We start from the raw sequence: 17,398 nt of genomic DNA, 5'->3' as shown, positions 1-17,398 counted from the left end.
AAACCCCCCTGTCCTAAAATTGCCAGATATTAATAAAATATTTTGTCTCCGAACAGATGCCTCCCATTCTGGACTCGGGGCTGTACTACTTCAATATTATGAGGAGACACCTTTCCCAGTATCTTTCGCCAGTAAGAAACTTCTGCCCAGAGAAGAAAGATATTCCACTGTGGAGAAAGAATGTTATGCTTTAGTATGGGGTATAAGTAGATATAAATACTACCTATACGGTAAACCCTTTGTGCTTGAAACAGATCACAAGCCACTGATGTACTTGGAAAACTTTAAAGGGTCAAATAGCAGACTCTTGAGATGGGCTCTGGCTATTCAGCCCTATAAGTTTAAAGTCATTTATATTTCTGGCTCTGAAAACCACTTTTCAGATTGGCTGAGCCGAGGTTGTAGTTAGTTCTTTTCCCTCTGTTCGTTGACTTATTGACTCCGTCCATAAGTTTTGGAAGGGGGTATTGTGAGGGAAAAGTAGGTGTAAGTGGGGTTAAGGTTGTTCGGGCAACCAGGAACCATTAGTTACGTCGCGTGCACCCCCCCCCCCCTTCTCTCTGGCGGGCTGGGGCGAAACTAGTTCCTGGTGTCAGATTTGTTAGTTTCTACTCCTGGTAATATTGACCTTACCTGGTGTGGGTTGAAGTTTGGAGAGTCACTTCACCTCCACTCTTCTAATCAGGTAGGGTGATATACCAGGAGTATCACTGTTTGTTTCTTTATTTTGTTTGCTGGTTACCAGTAATGATTTTGGCATTTATCATTCTTTTCAATTCTTAAATGTTGTATTATCATAACTATGGGTAACCAGTTTATTTTCTTTTATTTACCAGCTCTGTTCCTGGCGTGGTCTTCCAGGATAGACGCCAGATAAAGGAGCAAGACATGTTAATAATACTTATTAACATTATTCTACTACTACCGGCCCTTACCTATTCTACTTGTGCTCCATCCAAGTGGTAGGAGATTCCAGAACATCGGATTACCATCTGCCCAGGATAACCTACATAAATAACATCAGAGGAACTATCCAGGGCCATACCTACTCCTACCCAACTACAAGAACTGAAGGCCAATTTTTTTTATTATATTTAAATTTTAAGTAAAATTCTCAAATCATTTTTCTTGTTTTTCCTAAATCATTTCTTTATTTATTTATTTTTCCATTAATTTCTTTTGTTCAGTTGGAAGGCGTTCCACTGACAGACATGCCCCTTAGCTCCAGGACTAGTCGTGTTACGAACCTTTGCAAGAATGGGCGGACAGTATTTAAGCGCCAGATATTTTGTTTGAATTTTAGTAACTGCGAGCACGGATGCTTTCCTGCAAAATTATTAGCACTTGCCTAGGGCTTATTTGATTGCATATTTGGCCACTAAACTTCGTTTTTATACTTGAAAAACAATTCTTGTATTTTTAATGTGTTAACATTACCCGAAAACAGAGGAGGTACTGTTGGTGCCAGTGAGATCAAAGATGAGTCCCCGGCAGGTGGTTCTAGTGTCGCCCCACAGCCCCTGGAGGTGGTGGTCCCGTGGCAGCTGGCCCTTGGAAAACATGGATCCTGCCTCCACGACTATTCTAGCATTCCCACTCTCTATAAGAAATCTAAAGAAAAGCTATTATACGTTATTATTGTAAGTCTAGAGAAGTAACTTGATATAAACTCACTATGCTTCCACTACTACGATATATTCAGTCTTAAACACTACAGAAAATTATGGAGTTTCACCTGAGTATATAAAAAGTAATATGTGAATATGGTGTAGTGATGAGTACCAGGTGGCAGCCGGTAAGATGATGCTCCACCACCTGATCTAATATAACGCCAACATCAACGCCCACCTGCTTAACTGCTCCACCCGCTTCCTGATTAGCTACGGCCGTAGGGAGCTTCGGTGCGATAACCATCATCACTAAATGATAAATCAGTGTGTCCATCTTTGCCTGAGACAAAAGAAAATGCGTGATAATTATAAACATTGCCTGATTTTTTTTTAGAGAAAAATAGGTCTTAAATGACAGGTACATTTAAGGAATTCATCATGACCCTTATTTAAAAAATCGTTAGGCTCTCTACTCTCTCCACGTATTTGCAACAGTCAAAAATAAGAAAAGGAAAATATTAGTCACGTGATTCCAAAATATTAGTAAGTAAATATTGTTATAAACTGTATATTTAACATGTGGATAAGGATAGCACATTCAGAATGTAAGATTTATTATTTTTTAATTCACATTTTTCCGAGCATAAAATATGCATGACTTTCCAGTACATATACAGTTTTAAAACCAATTTTGCTGTTTTTATAATCACTGATACCACATTTCTAATTACAGACGAAAGTCATAATACGTTATTATAGACAAATTTACAATTTTTTATGTATTATAATTTTAATGTAGGTTCTTGGCAACATCTTAAGAAATATATTAAGATTGTGTTGCAGAAGTTTTGAGATTATGCAGAAAAATATTTGGTTTTCTGTTAAATCAATAACTGTAATCTTAATGTATACACTATTTTGCAGACATTATATTGCTGTATATAAATATAAATATTTTTGGGAATAATCAAGGAGAACTTATCGGCTTGCATGGAAATTCGGCAGTATCCAGGGACACGAAGTACATTTATTTCTCCTAAAAGCGGATAGTGGAGTGTAGGTGAGAACTCTAGAACTGGCTTTCCAATAGGCATATCGTGGCATTATTCGGTAGGGTCGAGTCTCCAGCGTTCCGTACTCTCTCCAGCGACGGATCCACCTGTACACTGTGGAGAGGCTGGTTCCACTCTCTAGGGATATCTCCCGAGCTGGCATACCTCCCAGCCACAGCCTCACGATCCTCGCTCGCTCAGCTAACACGGCTGGCGTGTTTATTCGCCTATCCATTAGGCTGACTCTGTTAAACAGTAAACACAAGTAACTAAGATCAGCATATACGAGTAAGCTTTCCTCTAATGCAAAAATAATATATAAATGTATATAATATTCATTAATCTTTTGACAAGAGACAAATACAAATCATCTAAATTCCTTTGTTACTTATACTCTGTTACCACGGTCATTTTTATTTACAGGATAGGCTACTGTGTTTTCTAACGAATATTTACGTGTTTTGCTGATCCTGTTACACGATTTTTATCTTTCTGTTTGCATCTACGAATAATTCGAAAAAATATAATGTAAGTCCCGAACACTGCTTTAGGTGGGTATAATGGAGCTCTTGATCTTCGTTTATACGTAAAGTAGGGAAGAGGACAGTACTACAGTACATGACATATATATATATTATATATATATATATATATATATATATATATATATTATATATATATATATATATATATATATATATATATATATAATCAGCAACTGCGCTTCCCCAGTATACCTTCATTCTTTAATCGGGTTATGACAGTTACCAAGCAATATCTAAAAGTGCTTGTAGAATTACCTGATGCAGCGGGTTCTGGCTGTGTGATACCTGATGCAGTGGATTCTGTCTGTGTGGTTACCTAATGCAGTTGGTTCCATGTGTGTGGATACCTCTCGCTGAGTCCACACCGAGGAGTGAATGTTCCTAGCAAAGCCAGCGAGGTACTTTTATAGGCGGGGAGCTCCGCGCAGTCCTAGCTTCTTCACGCACACGTCACCGTCACCCCATTATTTCATATCTCTCCTCTAAAATATCCGTGTAATAGATTTTCGTGTTTATGTGTATGTATCGTGCGTGCGTGTGCACATGGGTATATGTAAGTGCGTGTATGTATTTTTACGTGTTTGTGCTCTCGTCTTTTGTGTGTGTGTGTGTGTGTGTGTGTGTGTGTGTGTGTGTGTGAGAGATATATATAGAGAAAGAGTTACCAGTAGTTAGAAGCACTTGTCGATACACACACACACACACACACACACACACACACACACACACACACACACACACACACACAAATATACATATGTGAGAGCTCTGAGATATGTAACAGGTCTGACATGATATTTATGATATTTGTCAATCAATAAAAGAAATATTCATTTGGTAAAGTGTAATATCTTATTATCACATACAAAATAATCGTAAATACTGTCATATACTTTAATGTGTCCATTAGTTAGAGATCAGTTGTACTGTGATAGATAAACATCTCTCTGTATCTGTACTGTTAAATATAACAGTCTCAGAAACAATATTTAACTAATGACTGGGTGTTCAAGAGTTTCACGAACACACAGCCCAGCAATATCATTCTTGGACAGAGGTCTGGTAATGCTCAGAGCGATACTAAGGTGAGAAGAGGGAATGGGCGAGGTTCTCCCATAGCAGTATCAGGAAGGCAAAGAAGCATCCCAGGAACAAGAGGTAGAAGGCGCCCTGCATGTGTTGCATCCCAAGTACTACCTCTTCACTATCACCCTGTAGAAAAATTCTTTGATCACAGGTGGGTATTTTGAAAAAAAATTCTAATAAATTTGGAATAAATTAGAAGTATTTAAACACAGCTGTACAGTATATGAGAATGGGAATGTTTACTGTTCGAGTGTTCTCCAGAACAACTTGAGGGTTGAGGGCAGCAGCTGCCCTGTTCTCCTTCACACGTCTGGCTGTCACATCCTCAGTCCAGTATTTTATAATTCCAGCATCTTCCAGTCGCGACATAAGCTGATGAAAACGCGGGTAGAATGGTGCTCCTTTTCTATAAAAGAAAAATACAATTAAAAATAAATGGAAAAAATGGCATTAAGTAAAACTTGACTTTATGTGGCAGCAATACAAAAATACGTAATATTTTAATATGTTAATTTATCTGCTAGTTAAAAATCAATTAATATTGATATTAATCAAATGATAACTTAATGGTTAATTAAATAATGACGTGGCTGGACAGTCTACAACTCGTTTACGAACAAATGAAATCCTGTCTCCACTCGCCAGTTTGTAATTTCTTAACAAGTGTGTGTGGTTTTAAACTCTCATAGCATATTTACATGCAAAAGAATAGTTGTACCAGAAACTGTTGCATTTGGACCAATATCTAACCATGAGGGACACGGCTCTAATTTTACTAATATTAACTAGCGGATAATAACACCAGTTGCATTACATGAGGCTGATTGCCACGACCAGAAGGTACTTTTGGACTGTCATGCAGATGTACCTGTGCCGCAGCCGCAGCAAGCAGCAACAAGGCTGCTCCTATATCTTGCCGTCCCCTGGGCCTATCCGAACTCCAGTGATGGCCAAATTTGCAAGTACTGCTGCAACAACATGCAAGTTAACTTTTATTTTATTATTATTTTTTTTTATTATCACACTGGCCGATTCCCACCAAGGCAGGGTGGCCCGAAAAAGAAAAACTTTCACCATCATTCACTCCATCACTGTCTTGCCAGAAGGGTGCTTTACACTACAGTTTTTAAACTGCAACATTAACACCCCTGCAACATTAACACTATAGTTACATAAAAACTGACGGTGACGACAACGAAATGGACTAAATATGACAGAAGAGGGACCGGCATTCAAGTACCAGACCTGCTGCCAGACGTGAACCAGACACGAGACGTTTTCCACTAAATGAAATAACTGACCTCCATATCAACTGCACCAGTGTTTAACGGGAAGACAACATGGCAGAAATCCTGATCAACTAAATCTCCAAGGAAATGCCAGGTCTGTAGGACTTTTTTCGTCAGTGCCAAACGAGGGAAAGATTTGAGCATTTAAACATGGCTGACCGGCATTCAAACAGCAGCTACTGCCAGACGTACAACTAGTGAAGTGAAATTCTCATCTTTACTGACGTTCATCTGTTGACAGTAGCATCATATCTGTACCACCATCATATCACCTGTACCAGTGCTAACGAGAGGGAAACACAGGAGACATCGTCAAATCAACAGTACAAAACTCCAAGGTATAGGACGATTATCCCTCAGTGCCAGTCGTGGGAAAGAAGTGAATAGTTAAATAGTCAAGGTTAATATTTTAGTAGCTGACCTATATTCAGCTGACCAGTGTACAGTGAGAGAATCATAGCAGAAAAAGCCAAATATATCTATAAACTCAAGGAAAGTCAGGTGGTGTTACTCCCCTCAGTGTTTTAAAAATGGCTGAGTCAGCAAAACAGGTCAGGAGACAACAACACGACACAACCCCCGATAAATGGAATTGAGGGGGATTTGGAAGGATAAAACCATTGATTAAACCTTTCTGGTCTACCAGAATGGAAAGGAGTTAGAAGTTAATTGGTGAAGCCAGACTGTGAAGTGAGGTGGGTAGGAGAGGGTGAATAAGGGGTTAAATGTAAGGGTGTTGTGAAGTTAAGGGAAAAGTGAGCAGTGAAGAGGGTTTTGAAGAGGAAATTTTACTAGTAATTCAGTGTAATTAAAGCAGATACTAAGTGTACTAGGGACTGGAAAAGAGAAATAAATATTATTGTATATGAGTAAAAGAGCGAAGAGTGAAAATGGCAGGCATTAGAGGGGTACAGGCTGCCATAATTATATTTATATTTCTTCTTCAATTCCATGAAGAAAGAAATCAGTCATGGGGGTTGGAAAATGTGAATGGAGTAACAGCGCCCTGGACAGTAAAAGCCCAACAGTTGCCATCCTACCAGAAAAGTAAACCTCACTATCGTCGCAAGGTATGGCAACACCGCATACCCAAACAAAAACAATGGCACACAGCTCTTATTGTAGCGCTCTTAAGTGGTGATATCCAAATTAATCCAGGACCTCAAACTATTGTGCAGAGGCAAAACAGACAGATAAATGACGGCAATAATGACGGTCTAGTAGCTAGGGATGATAACCTTAACTCCATATGTAATGCATACATAGGTCAATGTGAGACAATACAGCCATTATTATCTCAAACACTACCAAACAGATGCATACACTGTACTAAAGTACGCATGAAAAACAGAAAAGGCACCTTATGTAAAATGTGTAAGGGGTGGGTGCATGATGGATGTATGTACAATTATAGCAACGGTGCCAGAATTCATTTTGTGTGTAACAAATGCACTTTGGCACAGTTACCCTTTAGCAGTGATGACATTGATTTACCTAATTTTAATACAAATGACCCATTGCCATATATTGATGATTATGATTGTTTTATGAAAACAGGCCTTCACTTTATTCATGTCAATGCAAGATCACTTCTTCCTAAATTGGCAGAGATTAGGATTCTAGCTAACAAAATTAGGGCGGCAGTTATAACCATCTCTGAATCTTGGTTGGATGATACGGTGACTGACGACGAGGTCAAAATAGAAGGTTACAATATAAAACGCTTAGATAGGAACAGAAAGGGCGGTGGAGTATGTGCCTACATTAGAAATGACTTAGCTTACAACCCAAGACCTGATTTAAATAACAATAAACTGGAGATTCTATGGTTTGAAGTGCTGCTTCCCAAGACCAAACCCATCTTAGTAGGAACTAGTTACCGCCCTCCTACCCAGGACCAGTTCTTAGAAGACTTTTCCAGAGTCTTATCCGGAGTTGAAAGCAATTGCGAAACAATAATACTGGGCGACTTCAATATCTGTTTTCAGCAACAAAATAACGGGCTATGCAAAAGGTATAAGCAAATTCTAGGATTAAATAGCTACACCCAACTAATTAATAAACCAACCCGGATCACACAGTTCTCAGCCACCCTAATTGACCACATACTTTGCAACCGCGCTGAGAACATTAGTCAGTCAGGCGTCATTACCACAGGTCTTAGTGATCATTTCATCATTTACTGCACCAGGAAAATCACTAGGAATAGGATAGGCCTACACAGGACAATAAAAATGAGGTCAACTAGAAACTACAGTAAAGAAACACTGGTAAATAGGCTACACAATTGTGACTGGACAGAGATAACAAGTTGCACGGACGTAAACGATGCCTGGGAAAAATTCAAAACAATGTTCACTACCATTCTTAATAATATTGCACCAGTTAAAGAGGTTAGGATTAAACGAAGAACTGAACCCTGGATGACTACTGAGATATTAGATAATATGAAATTCAGAGACCAGCTGCTAAAAAGATTTAAAGCAAACAGACAGGATATTGCAGCACTAAATGAATTCCAAAGGGTGAGGAACAGAGTACAGAGGCTTATAAAAGGAGCAAAGGCAAAGCACTATTGCTCAAAAATTGAAGAATATAACCATAACCCCAGAAAGCTCTGGCAACAACTAAAACAGTTGGGGTATAGCCATAAGCCAGTAGATAGGTCTAACATAGTACTCACTATCGATAATGAGGTATGCCACGAAACATCTAAGGTGGCAAATTGCTTTAATTCCTACTACACATCTGTTGCATCAACACTAGTAAGTAAACTACCAGCTGCATCAAATACCTTTAACACAGACTCTGATAAGTTTCAAACATACTATACCAATAAAGAGGTAACCCCAAACAGTTGTCAACTAGTAAGTGTATCTCATGACTTCATTCAAAAAGAACTAAGCAGGTTAAACCCAACTAAGAGCACAGGCCCTGATAACATCCCGTCTAAGTTCCTAAAAGATGGTGCTTCTGAACTGTCAATCCCTATTGCTCACATAATAAATCTATCAATCACCACTAATACCGTACCGGAGGGGTTCAAGGAGGCCAGAGTTACTCCTATCTTCAAAAAAAATAATAGGTCTGATGTAAGCAACTATAGACCTGTTAGTATACTCAGTATAATATCTAAAATTCTGGAGAGGGCGGTGTATTCTCAAGTAGTTAAGTACCTTAATGACAACAGCATTCTCCATAGCTATCAATCGGACTTTAGAAGATCCTACTCAACCGATACCTCCCTTATTAATCTGATGGATTACCTGAGAACTGAAATGTCAAAAGGGAACCTCATAGGTATGGTAACCTTAGACCTGCAAAAGGCCTTCGATACTGTCAACCACAATATATTATGTAAGAAACTTCAAGCTATCGGTATAGGTTCTGTAGACTGGTTTAAGTCCTACCTTAGCAACAGGAGACAAATAGTCAAAATCAACAAAACGGAATCAGAACCCCTGCCGATAACATGTGGAGTTCCCCAAGGTAGTATTCTGGGTCCCTTACTATTCTTATGTTATGTCAATGATATGCCTATCAGTGTCAAGTGCAAACTCCTACTGTATGCAGATGACAGTGCTCTGTTAGTGACAGGTAAAGACCCACAAGATATTGCTAATGTTTTAACACTGGAACTGGAGTCCTGCAGCAAATGGTTAGTAGACAACAAACTATCATTACACCTAGGGAAAACTGAAGCCATTCTCTTTGGAACGAAACATAAACTGAGAAGGGTAAATAATTTTAATGTTCAGTGTAATGGGGAGTCCATCACTTTGGTTTCATCAGTTAAATATCTGGAAATCCCCTTTGACCCATGCATGTCAGGAGAATTGATAGGGAACAGTGTAGTAAAGAAAGCGAATGCCAGGCTGAACATTCGCTGCCTGACCATGGTCGAGTGAGGTTGTGCGCTGCACCCCTCTGCTGTTCAGGCGAGCTACCTTGTATCAACATGGCGCTGAGTGTGAGGAGGCGCGTAAATACCATAGGTATTGAGCTGCTTCGTGGGGCGATTTCACCCTCTTCAGTGCAAGTCTTACTCCCAACAATCATTAGGGAGACCTATGGAATCCAGGACGATGAGGTGTATGGTGTAGCCCTGAATGGGGCTTATAGAATCTTCGTCAAACTGAATTCCACGTCCGTGTATGAGTCTTTGGTGACGAGGTTCCAAGACGTGAGTCTTGACGCTACTCCAGCTGTGAAGGTGCGTTTGATCGACGTATCTCGCCACTTTACGTGGGTTAAGATACGTAATGTCCCATTTGAGGCAGATGAGGCTGACATAAGGAGTGTTTTTGAGACATATGGAACCGTACATCTGGCACAAAAGGGCAAGTGGACGGCAGGTGCTTACATGGGACGTCCGGAGGGTACCTTTTCCCTGAAGATGACTCTGAGACATCCCATACCGTCTTACGTCGTGTTGGAGGACTTCAGGACGCAAGTTATGGTATCGTATGCCGGACAGAGACGTACGTGCAGAATATGTGGGGCGTACGACCATATGGCGGCAGAGTGCGTGAAGCTGAGGAGGGCGCCAGCGCAAACTGGTGAAGCACCAGTTACCAGCGTGATAGCTGTTGAGAGCCCAGTGCGCAAGCAAGGGCCTGGGCGCTTGTGGAGTGAAGAGGTGGAGGATTCCAAAGAGGAGAATGGCATGTGTGAGGTAAGCTGTGATGTAAAAGGATCTGTTACTACACAAAGGAAAAGTACAGAAGTGCAAGTGCAGGAGGAGGTGCAGGCTCTAGAGGAAGAGCTTCAGGAAGTGTTAAGGACATTGACACCGCCTGCAGAGGATGTTGTTCCTGAGCTGGTGAGAGACACGGCGGTGCCTGTAGAGGAATGTAAGGATAAAAAACATAGCAGGGTTGACGGGCCAACTAGTAAGAGAGAGTTGTCGCCGTGTGCTGTGGAACGGGGCGTGGTGGAGGTTGAGGTTCATCGTGAGGGAACCTCAGAAGATAACATGGATGTAGAGGGCATCACGAGGAAGAGAGCGGCGGCGTCAGACTCAGATGATGTCCTGACGCCGGCGCAGAGGTCTGGGAGGAAGGAAGAGCAATGTCGAAGCAGTCACGATAAGAGGCATCGCAAAAAAGGGGGAGGGGTTGATGGTGTGAAGCCTTGTGCTGGCTCTGGGGCAGGAGGCCCTGGGATGAATGAAGAGAGGAGGAAGGGTTGGAAACTATAAAGAGGCCTTAGGTGTATGACTGTGAACGTAAATGGACTGTGTAATAGTGTGAAGAAGGAATGGTTTCGAATGTTTCTGTATAAATATAGGGTGGATGTAGTGTTCCTGCAAGAACACAATTTCAAGGAGGGAAGAGTGCTCGAGGTGGAGGGGTTTCAGGTCATGACTCTGCCATCTGCACGTCTGAAAGGTGGTGTGGGTATATTGATCAGGGAGGCAAGCCCGTTTGTGTTGCTAAGAAGTGAGGGGGGAGGAGGGGGAAGAGTATTGCGCGTGGATGGGTGGTGGATGGGACAGCGGGTATCTTTTGTATGTGTGTATGCACCAGCGGAAAATGATGTGAGGGTAAAAAGGGATTTTGTATGTGAAGAACTAGTTTTCTTCTTACGTGGTTTACCTGCAGTGGCCATCGTTGGTGGCGACTGGAACTGCGTTATTAGGAGGGCTGACGTGGAACCAAAAGGGGCGGGGCACGTGTCGGCGGCCTTGCGAGATCTTTTGAGGGATATTCAGTTGCGGGATGCGGTTGGAGGAGGGGCGTGGGAGGTAGAGCACACTTTTGTAAGACGGGGTTACGCTGCTAGGTTGGATAGGCTGTATATATCTCAAGGGGTTGGGTTGACATTTTTCCGTACAATAGAAGTAGCTTATTCGGATCATCGGGCGGTAGTAGCAGAGGTGGCGTGGGAGTCACTAGCAGGTATATCTAGGGGATATTGGAAATTAAATACAAGTGTGTTAGGTGATGAGGAGGGGATAGAGGGATTTGCAACGCTGTGGGAGGGGTTACGTGCAGAGATAAAAGGGGTAGAGGATGTGGTGATGTGGTGGGATGGTGTGGCTAAAGAACGGATTAAGCAATATTACGTAAAGGAAGGGAAACGTATCAATTCTTTAAAATATGGGCTTGCTAACTATTTGGAGGATAGATTACGGGGTTGTTATGCGAGGGGGGCGGTGGCGGGCACTTATCCAATGGATGAAATTATGGCAATTAAAGGGAGGCTGCGTGAGGTACAGGATGAGAGGTTCCAAGCGGTGAGGGTACAGGCGGGGGTGGAAGAGGTGTTATGGGGCGATAGACCTTCATCGTGCGTATTGCGTAGGCAGAAACAAAGACAGCAGGCAATGACTATTCCATGGTTGGAGGTTCATGAATCGATAGGAGGGTACAGGGAGGGGCAGGTCATACAAGCTACGGAAGGAATGGGGGCGTTTGCTGACAAGTGGTATGAGAAGTACTGGCAACGAGAAGGGGTAGAGGATGGGGTTTTAGAACAGGTGTGTGGGAGTGTGGTATGTCAGTTGCGTAACAGTGATAGGGAAGCACTGGGTGGCGAAATAACTGAGGGGGAAATATGGAGGGCTTTAAGTGGAATGCGAAAGGGCAAAGCACCGGGAATTGATGGACTCCCGGTAGAGTTTTATCAGCAGCATTGGGAATTATTGAGGCATTTTCTGGTTAGGTTATTAAATTGCATGAAGGAGAGAGGTGAGCTGGGTGAGAAGCAGGCAACGGCTGTCGTTGTATTGGTACCGAAGGGTAAGGGGCAGCATACGCTTCGGGATTACCGGGCGATCTCGTTGTTATGCGCAGATTATAAATTGTTTGCGAAGATTTTGGGAAATCGGGTCAAGTGTGTGGTAGGGCGGGTAGTATCAAAAACTCAGTTTGGTTTGCCAGGGAGGTCTATGGTGGAGGGGCATGGGTTACTTAGGGATTTCGTGGAGGCAAAAGGGGGGGGGAGGGAGGGAGGTTTGGTGGCGCTCGATTGGCAAGGGGCATACGATAGAGTGGATCGGAAAGCATTGAAAGCCATCCTCAGGGGTCAGGGGTTTGGGGAAGAAATAGTGGGCTGGGTTGAGGCGTTGTATGGAGGTGCAATGGCGAGGGTACAGATTAATGGTCGATTGGGTGGGAAGATTGTAATGGGTAGGGGACTTAGGCAGGGGTGTCCTATGTCACAATTATTGTTTGCATGCGTACAGGACCCCTTTTATAGATTGATGGAGCAGCGTATGTGTCACGTAGAGGGACCAGGGTGTGAGGTTGCGAGGGTTTGGCCAGTTTTAATTGGGTATGTGGATGATACAACTGTTCTGATCAGGGAGGGGATGTCAATGGACACATTAGACGGGGTAGTACAAATGTTCGCAGGGGCAACTGGTATGAGGGTAAATTCAGATAAATCCATGGTCATGGGGTTAGGAGCTTGGGCGGGTAGGGTTGATTGGGGTAGTGCAGTTGTGAGGAAGCAGGTGAATTCGTTAAAAATCTGTGGTCTTATTTATGCAGACGATCTACCTGTGGCACGCATGGAAAACTCGCTTAGGATGGTAGAAAGGATTCAGGGACGCTTGGGTGCATTGCGACCTTATCATTTGACCCTTGTGCAGCGTGCCATTGTTGTTAATATCTTACTGTATAGCAAAGTATGGCACGTGGCAGCCGTGTTCCCATTAACTGGGCCAGCAATAACGAACATACTTAGGAAGGTTTTTAAATTCTTGTGGGGTTCGAGCTGTGATTGGATTAAGAGGGATGTGGTAATGTTACCTGTAAGTAAGGGGGGGCTGGGATTGCTGGACTTAAAGCGGAGGGTCAAATGTGTCTTCATTAAAAGGGAGGTGATGAGGGAAAGTGTGGGTGGGGGGGGGGGTTTGGCCAGGATCCATAACAGATTGCAACGGATGTATACAGGAGTTGAGTTGCATGAGTGTGAAACTGTGTTGAGGGCTCTGGCGTGGGATCGAGAGCCAGCAAAGGTTAAAATAGGTAGGTTGTGTAGATTGTTAGCCGGGAGGGTTGTAGCGCCTGTAGAGGGAATTTTCCCCATGTATGCATGGGGAAGTATATGGAATAGGTTGAGTAGGATGAGGTTGCAACCTCGTGTTCGGGATGTAATGTATCGTTTTCTGCACGGCATTTTACCGTCGGGTGTGGTTCTACGGGATAGACGAGTCGTTGACGGGGGGGAGTGTGGGATATGTGGTGGGGAGGAGTCGGCTTTTCATGTAGTATATTTTTGTGATGGACTGAGGAGTGTCAAGGGGTGGTTAAATAGGGTGATAAATAGGATAGGAGGTAAAGGAATTTCTGTATTGAGAGCATTAAGTCTCGACGTGGGGGGTTGGGAGGAAAGTGTAATCAGAGCTGTGGGATACATTATGGCAGATTATATCTATATAGTGTGGGGATTGCGGGGCAAACAGGTTACTGAGGTGAAGAGGAGGGTGTTAGCGTTAACGTTCTATAAAACGGTATGTAGAAATAAGGAAATTTATGGGAGGAGGTGGGTGAAGGATTTTTCAGAGGGATATAGGCAACTTACGTTACAGGTTTTATTAGACTTGTAATATACGAGGGAGGGGAGGGTATGATTGGAAAGTGTTGCTGGGGTAGGGAAGTCAGGGGTGAAAACAGGGTTGCCTCCCTGGTAATGGATAACAAAAGTTTTGCGAGAGTGTTGGATGAGTGATGCATGAGTGAATAATATGTGGACCACGGGTGCTAGCACCTGTGGAGCTGGCCAGTTTTTGTGTGACTGGACTTTATACTTATTATACATATTGTGTGTGGTAATATTGATTTACGGTAATGACATTGTAATTTGGAGATTTGCTATAATAATTGCATGTATTTGCTCCAACTTGTTTTCTAGGTGCCTTGCACTGCATAGTGTTGATGCTGTGATCATGCACGGTGTCCAGAGATATGATGTGATATGTTTGTATTAATGTCTGTGCATTATTGTTCGTCACTGGTGTTCTGCAATTTTCAGTTTTGTTTTGAGAGTAAAGAGGTTAATGCACGTCAGATAGTGTAAATAAAGTTGGGCAACAGTGGTGTTATAGGTTTTTGTGGTTAGGTGCGTGCTAGGCACAGTCTTTATGTGTTACTTATGTCATGGTTATATTTTATGTTGTATTGTACTGTTGTCAATAGCACTATGTAATGTCCATATAAGCTGTATAGAGCTTGAATGTCATAGTTGAAGCTGTGTTATTGTTTTAACACTGGAATTGCATGTTTAAATGTGTAAAGGCTTACATGTGTTGGATTTTGAGACTAAGTTTATTCTTATGGTTTTGTAGTAATTTTGTATGTCCTTGTGACTTTTCTATATCACCATTGTTGTGTAATACATATTGTTATGTAACTGAACCATTAGGACAATTACATAAATTAATGTTTGGGTCATTGCTGTGTGACTTTAGATTAGGCAACATTCATTGTTTATAGTATGTTAGGTTGTAAATAGTGGGGTGGTTGGATAACCACGGAGGAAGGGGGGGTAATATGTCTGTATAATATGTTCAGTGCAATGCATTGCATGGTCTGTAGTCGATCATTAAGTACCATTTCGAGGGATGTGTATATAAAAGTGTTGTTCATATCATGTAATTCTGTTGAGTAGCTCCAACAGGTTTGGGTTAAGTGATAGGATGAGGGAGCAGGGAGGGGGGGGGGTGTACCCACACGGAGTTGTAAGTGTGGTGTGTAATATTAGCTGTAGGGAGGATTGTGTTAATTATAGACATAAATGATTTTTACATATTATATTTTTTAATTTAATTGTTTAAATAAAATATAAAAAAAAAAAAAAAAAAAAAAAAAAAAAAAAGTCTAGCCCTTATACAATGCCATATGGATTACGCTTGCTCTTCTTGGTACTCTGCCTTGACAAAAAAACTGAAAGATAGACTGCAAATCACCCAGAACAAAATCGTAAGATTCATCCTGGGGCTGGGACCAAGAGAACATGTAGGCCAGGATGAATTACAGCAGTTGGATATGCTGAATGTTGAAGACAGAGTAAAACAACTAAAGCTAAATCATGTTTATAAAATTGCTCACGAACAGTGTCCAGAATATCTTGCTGTCAATTTTGTCAAGGTTGGGAACCAAAGCAATCATAGTACTAGGGGGAGAGAGCACAACTTTGTAGTACCCACAGTCAGTGGCCAGGCTTCAAACACCTTTTATTGTACAGCAATAAAGGAATGGAACAGACTATCCACAAATGTCAAGGCCAGTCATAGCTTGAACCAGTTCAAGAAGACTGCCAAAAAGTGTCTGATGAATGAAGCAACAGAAAGGGAGGGGAATGATTTTCTATTTTTTAGCTAAAATACGTGTAAATTTTACCTTATCCCTAGTAATGACCCTCGTATTGTAGATAGTCGTAATGACCCTCGGGTAGTAGATAGTCTTAATGACCCTCGTATTGTAGATAGTCTTAATGACCCTCGTGTAGTAGATAGTCTTTTTAGTATGATAATAAGATGTTATCTTCATTATAGAATAATAAGAAAATATTATAACCTTTATATTATAATAATAAGGTAAAAGGACCCCAATGGAAATAAGTCACTCTGTCTGACTTTTTTGGGTTATCCTAGGTTCTCTACACATATGCTGCTATGTATGATAATTCTATGTAACTGTATTGTGTATACCTGAATAAATTTACTTACTTACTTACTTACTTACTTACCTGAGATGGTTTGCATAAAGATGGCTTCGGAGATCATTGTCCCAGCTGAAAAACAATTATTTTAGACCCTTAAAACGAGCATACGTGAGTCTTAAATTATTGAAATAAACGTGCACAAATCTGCTAGTCCAAAAACAAGACATGCGTGAATCTGCTAGTCATGCACAAAACCACTAGAGCAACACAGAAGCCGTAATACAATAAACACGACTTTCACCTAAAACCCCATCCAAAGGCTGCCATTATGGAGACACCTTTCTTGCTGACATAGTAACGTGTGTTGCCATGGGAGTCAGTGTAGTAAGAGGCGATGGTAATGAAGAGGTTATTCTCCCAAACAATTAAACTGAAGTGGCCTTTCAGTACCTTCTTCAGCGCCTCTTCCCTGGATACTCTCTTTAACACAAGGAAATAGTTTTCATTGCATTTGTAACTGAAACCTCAAAATGTATATGTTTTTTGGAGGGTAGCTCCAGTTTCTAGGAACAAGAACCTGTTATTTCACCAAGATACTTCTCTGAAGGGTATTAAGTCACTTGCATTATCACTATCCATACAATTGATTCTTCTAGTATATGGGTACTTAAGTAGAGAGTTTTCTAAAATGCAAAGGCATAAGTAACTCTTAAGTGACTCATTTGTACATATTAACCTAAAATAGTAAAATGCTTCATAAGTTCAGCCTCATTCAGCCTCAATTTGCAACTTTATATGCCTATTCTTTGTGTTGTGTAATTACTCGTATATAACGTGAATATGTAAGAAAAAAGAGCACCAACTGGACTTACTTCCATATTCTTAAATATGTGCTGTATAATAGGATCTGGATGCTTGGAGAAATATTCGTAAGGTACTCCTTTAAGGAGCCAGGATTCAGTGCCCCATTTCCAGTTGGTCAATTTGGTCAAGTCATCAAAGGTCTCTATAGGCTTGGTCTTTCCTTGGATAGTCATGTGAGCGATCAGTGATGAACGGTAACCAGTAGTGATGACCAGACAGAAAACCAGCCACCACCCCAGCAATACCTGCACATACAAGAAGTGGATTTTATATGTGAGGACCAGAAACAATGTCAGCTACTTACATTCCAATAACTTCACACGTATGGAAAGTTTACC

At 41.5% G+C, this 17,398-nt stretch overlaps 1 protein-coding gene across 1 annotated transcript in view; it reads right to left on the bottom strand.

Moving 5' to 3' along the window:
* Positions 1-4,281: 4,281 nt before the first annotated feature.
* The window catches only part of LOC138854130 (glutamate receptor ionotropic, delta-1-like), a 19,802-nt gene continuing 6,685 nt past the window's right edge, over positions 4,282-17,398 (bottom strand). The window contains exons 8-11 of the mRNA XM_070095337.1: positions 17,065-17,305; positions 16,498-16,672; positions 4,537-4,699; positions 4,282-4,419 (exon numbers count right to left, since the gene is read on the bottom strand). Coding sequence (XP_069951438.1) covers positions 4,288-4,419; positions 4,537-4,699; positions 16,498-16,672; positions 17,065-17,305 — 711 coding nt within the window. The 3' untranslated portion in view covers positions 4,282-4,287. The remainder of the gene's footprint in view (positions 4,420-4,536; positions 4,700-16,497; positions 16,673-17,064; positions 17,306-17,398) is intronic.

The sequence above is a fragment of the Cherax quadricarinatus genome, chromosome 50 (genome assembly GCF_038502225.1).
Source record: "Cherax quadricarinatus isolate ZL_2023a chromosome 50, ASM3850222v1, whole genome shotgun sequence".
NCBI lineage: Eukaryota > Metazoa > Arthropoda > Malacostraca > Decapoda > Parastacidae > Cherax > Cherax quadricarinatus.
The sequence above is the reverse complement of the archived record's forward strand: the minus strand, read 5'-3'. Positions and strand labels throughout refer to the sequence as shown.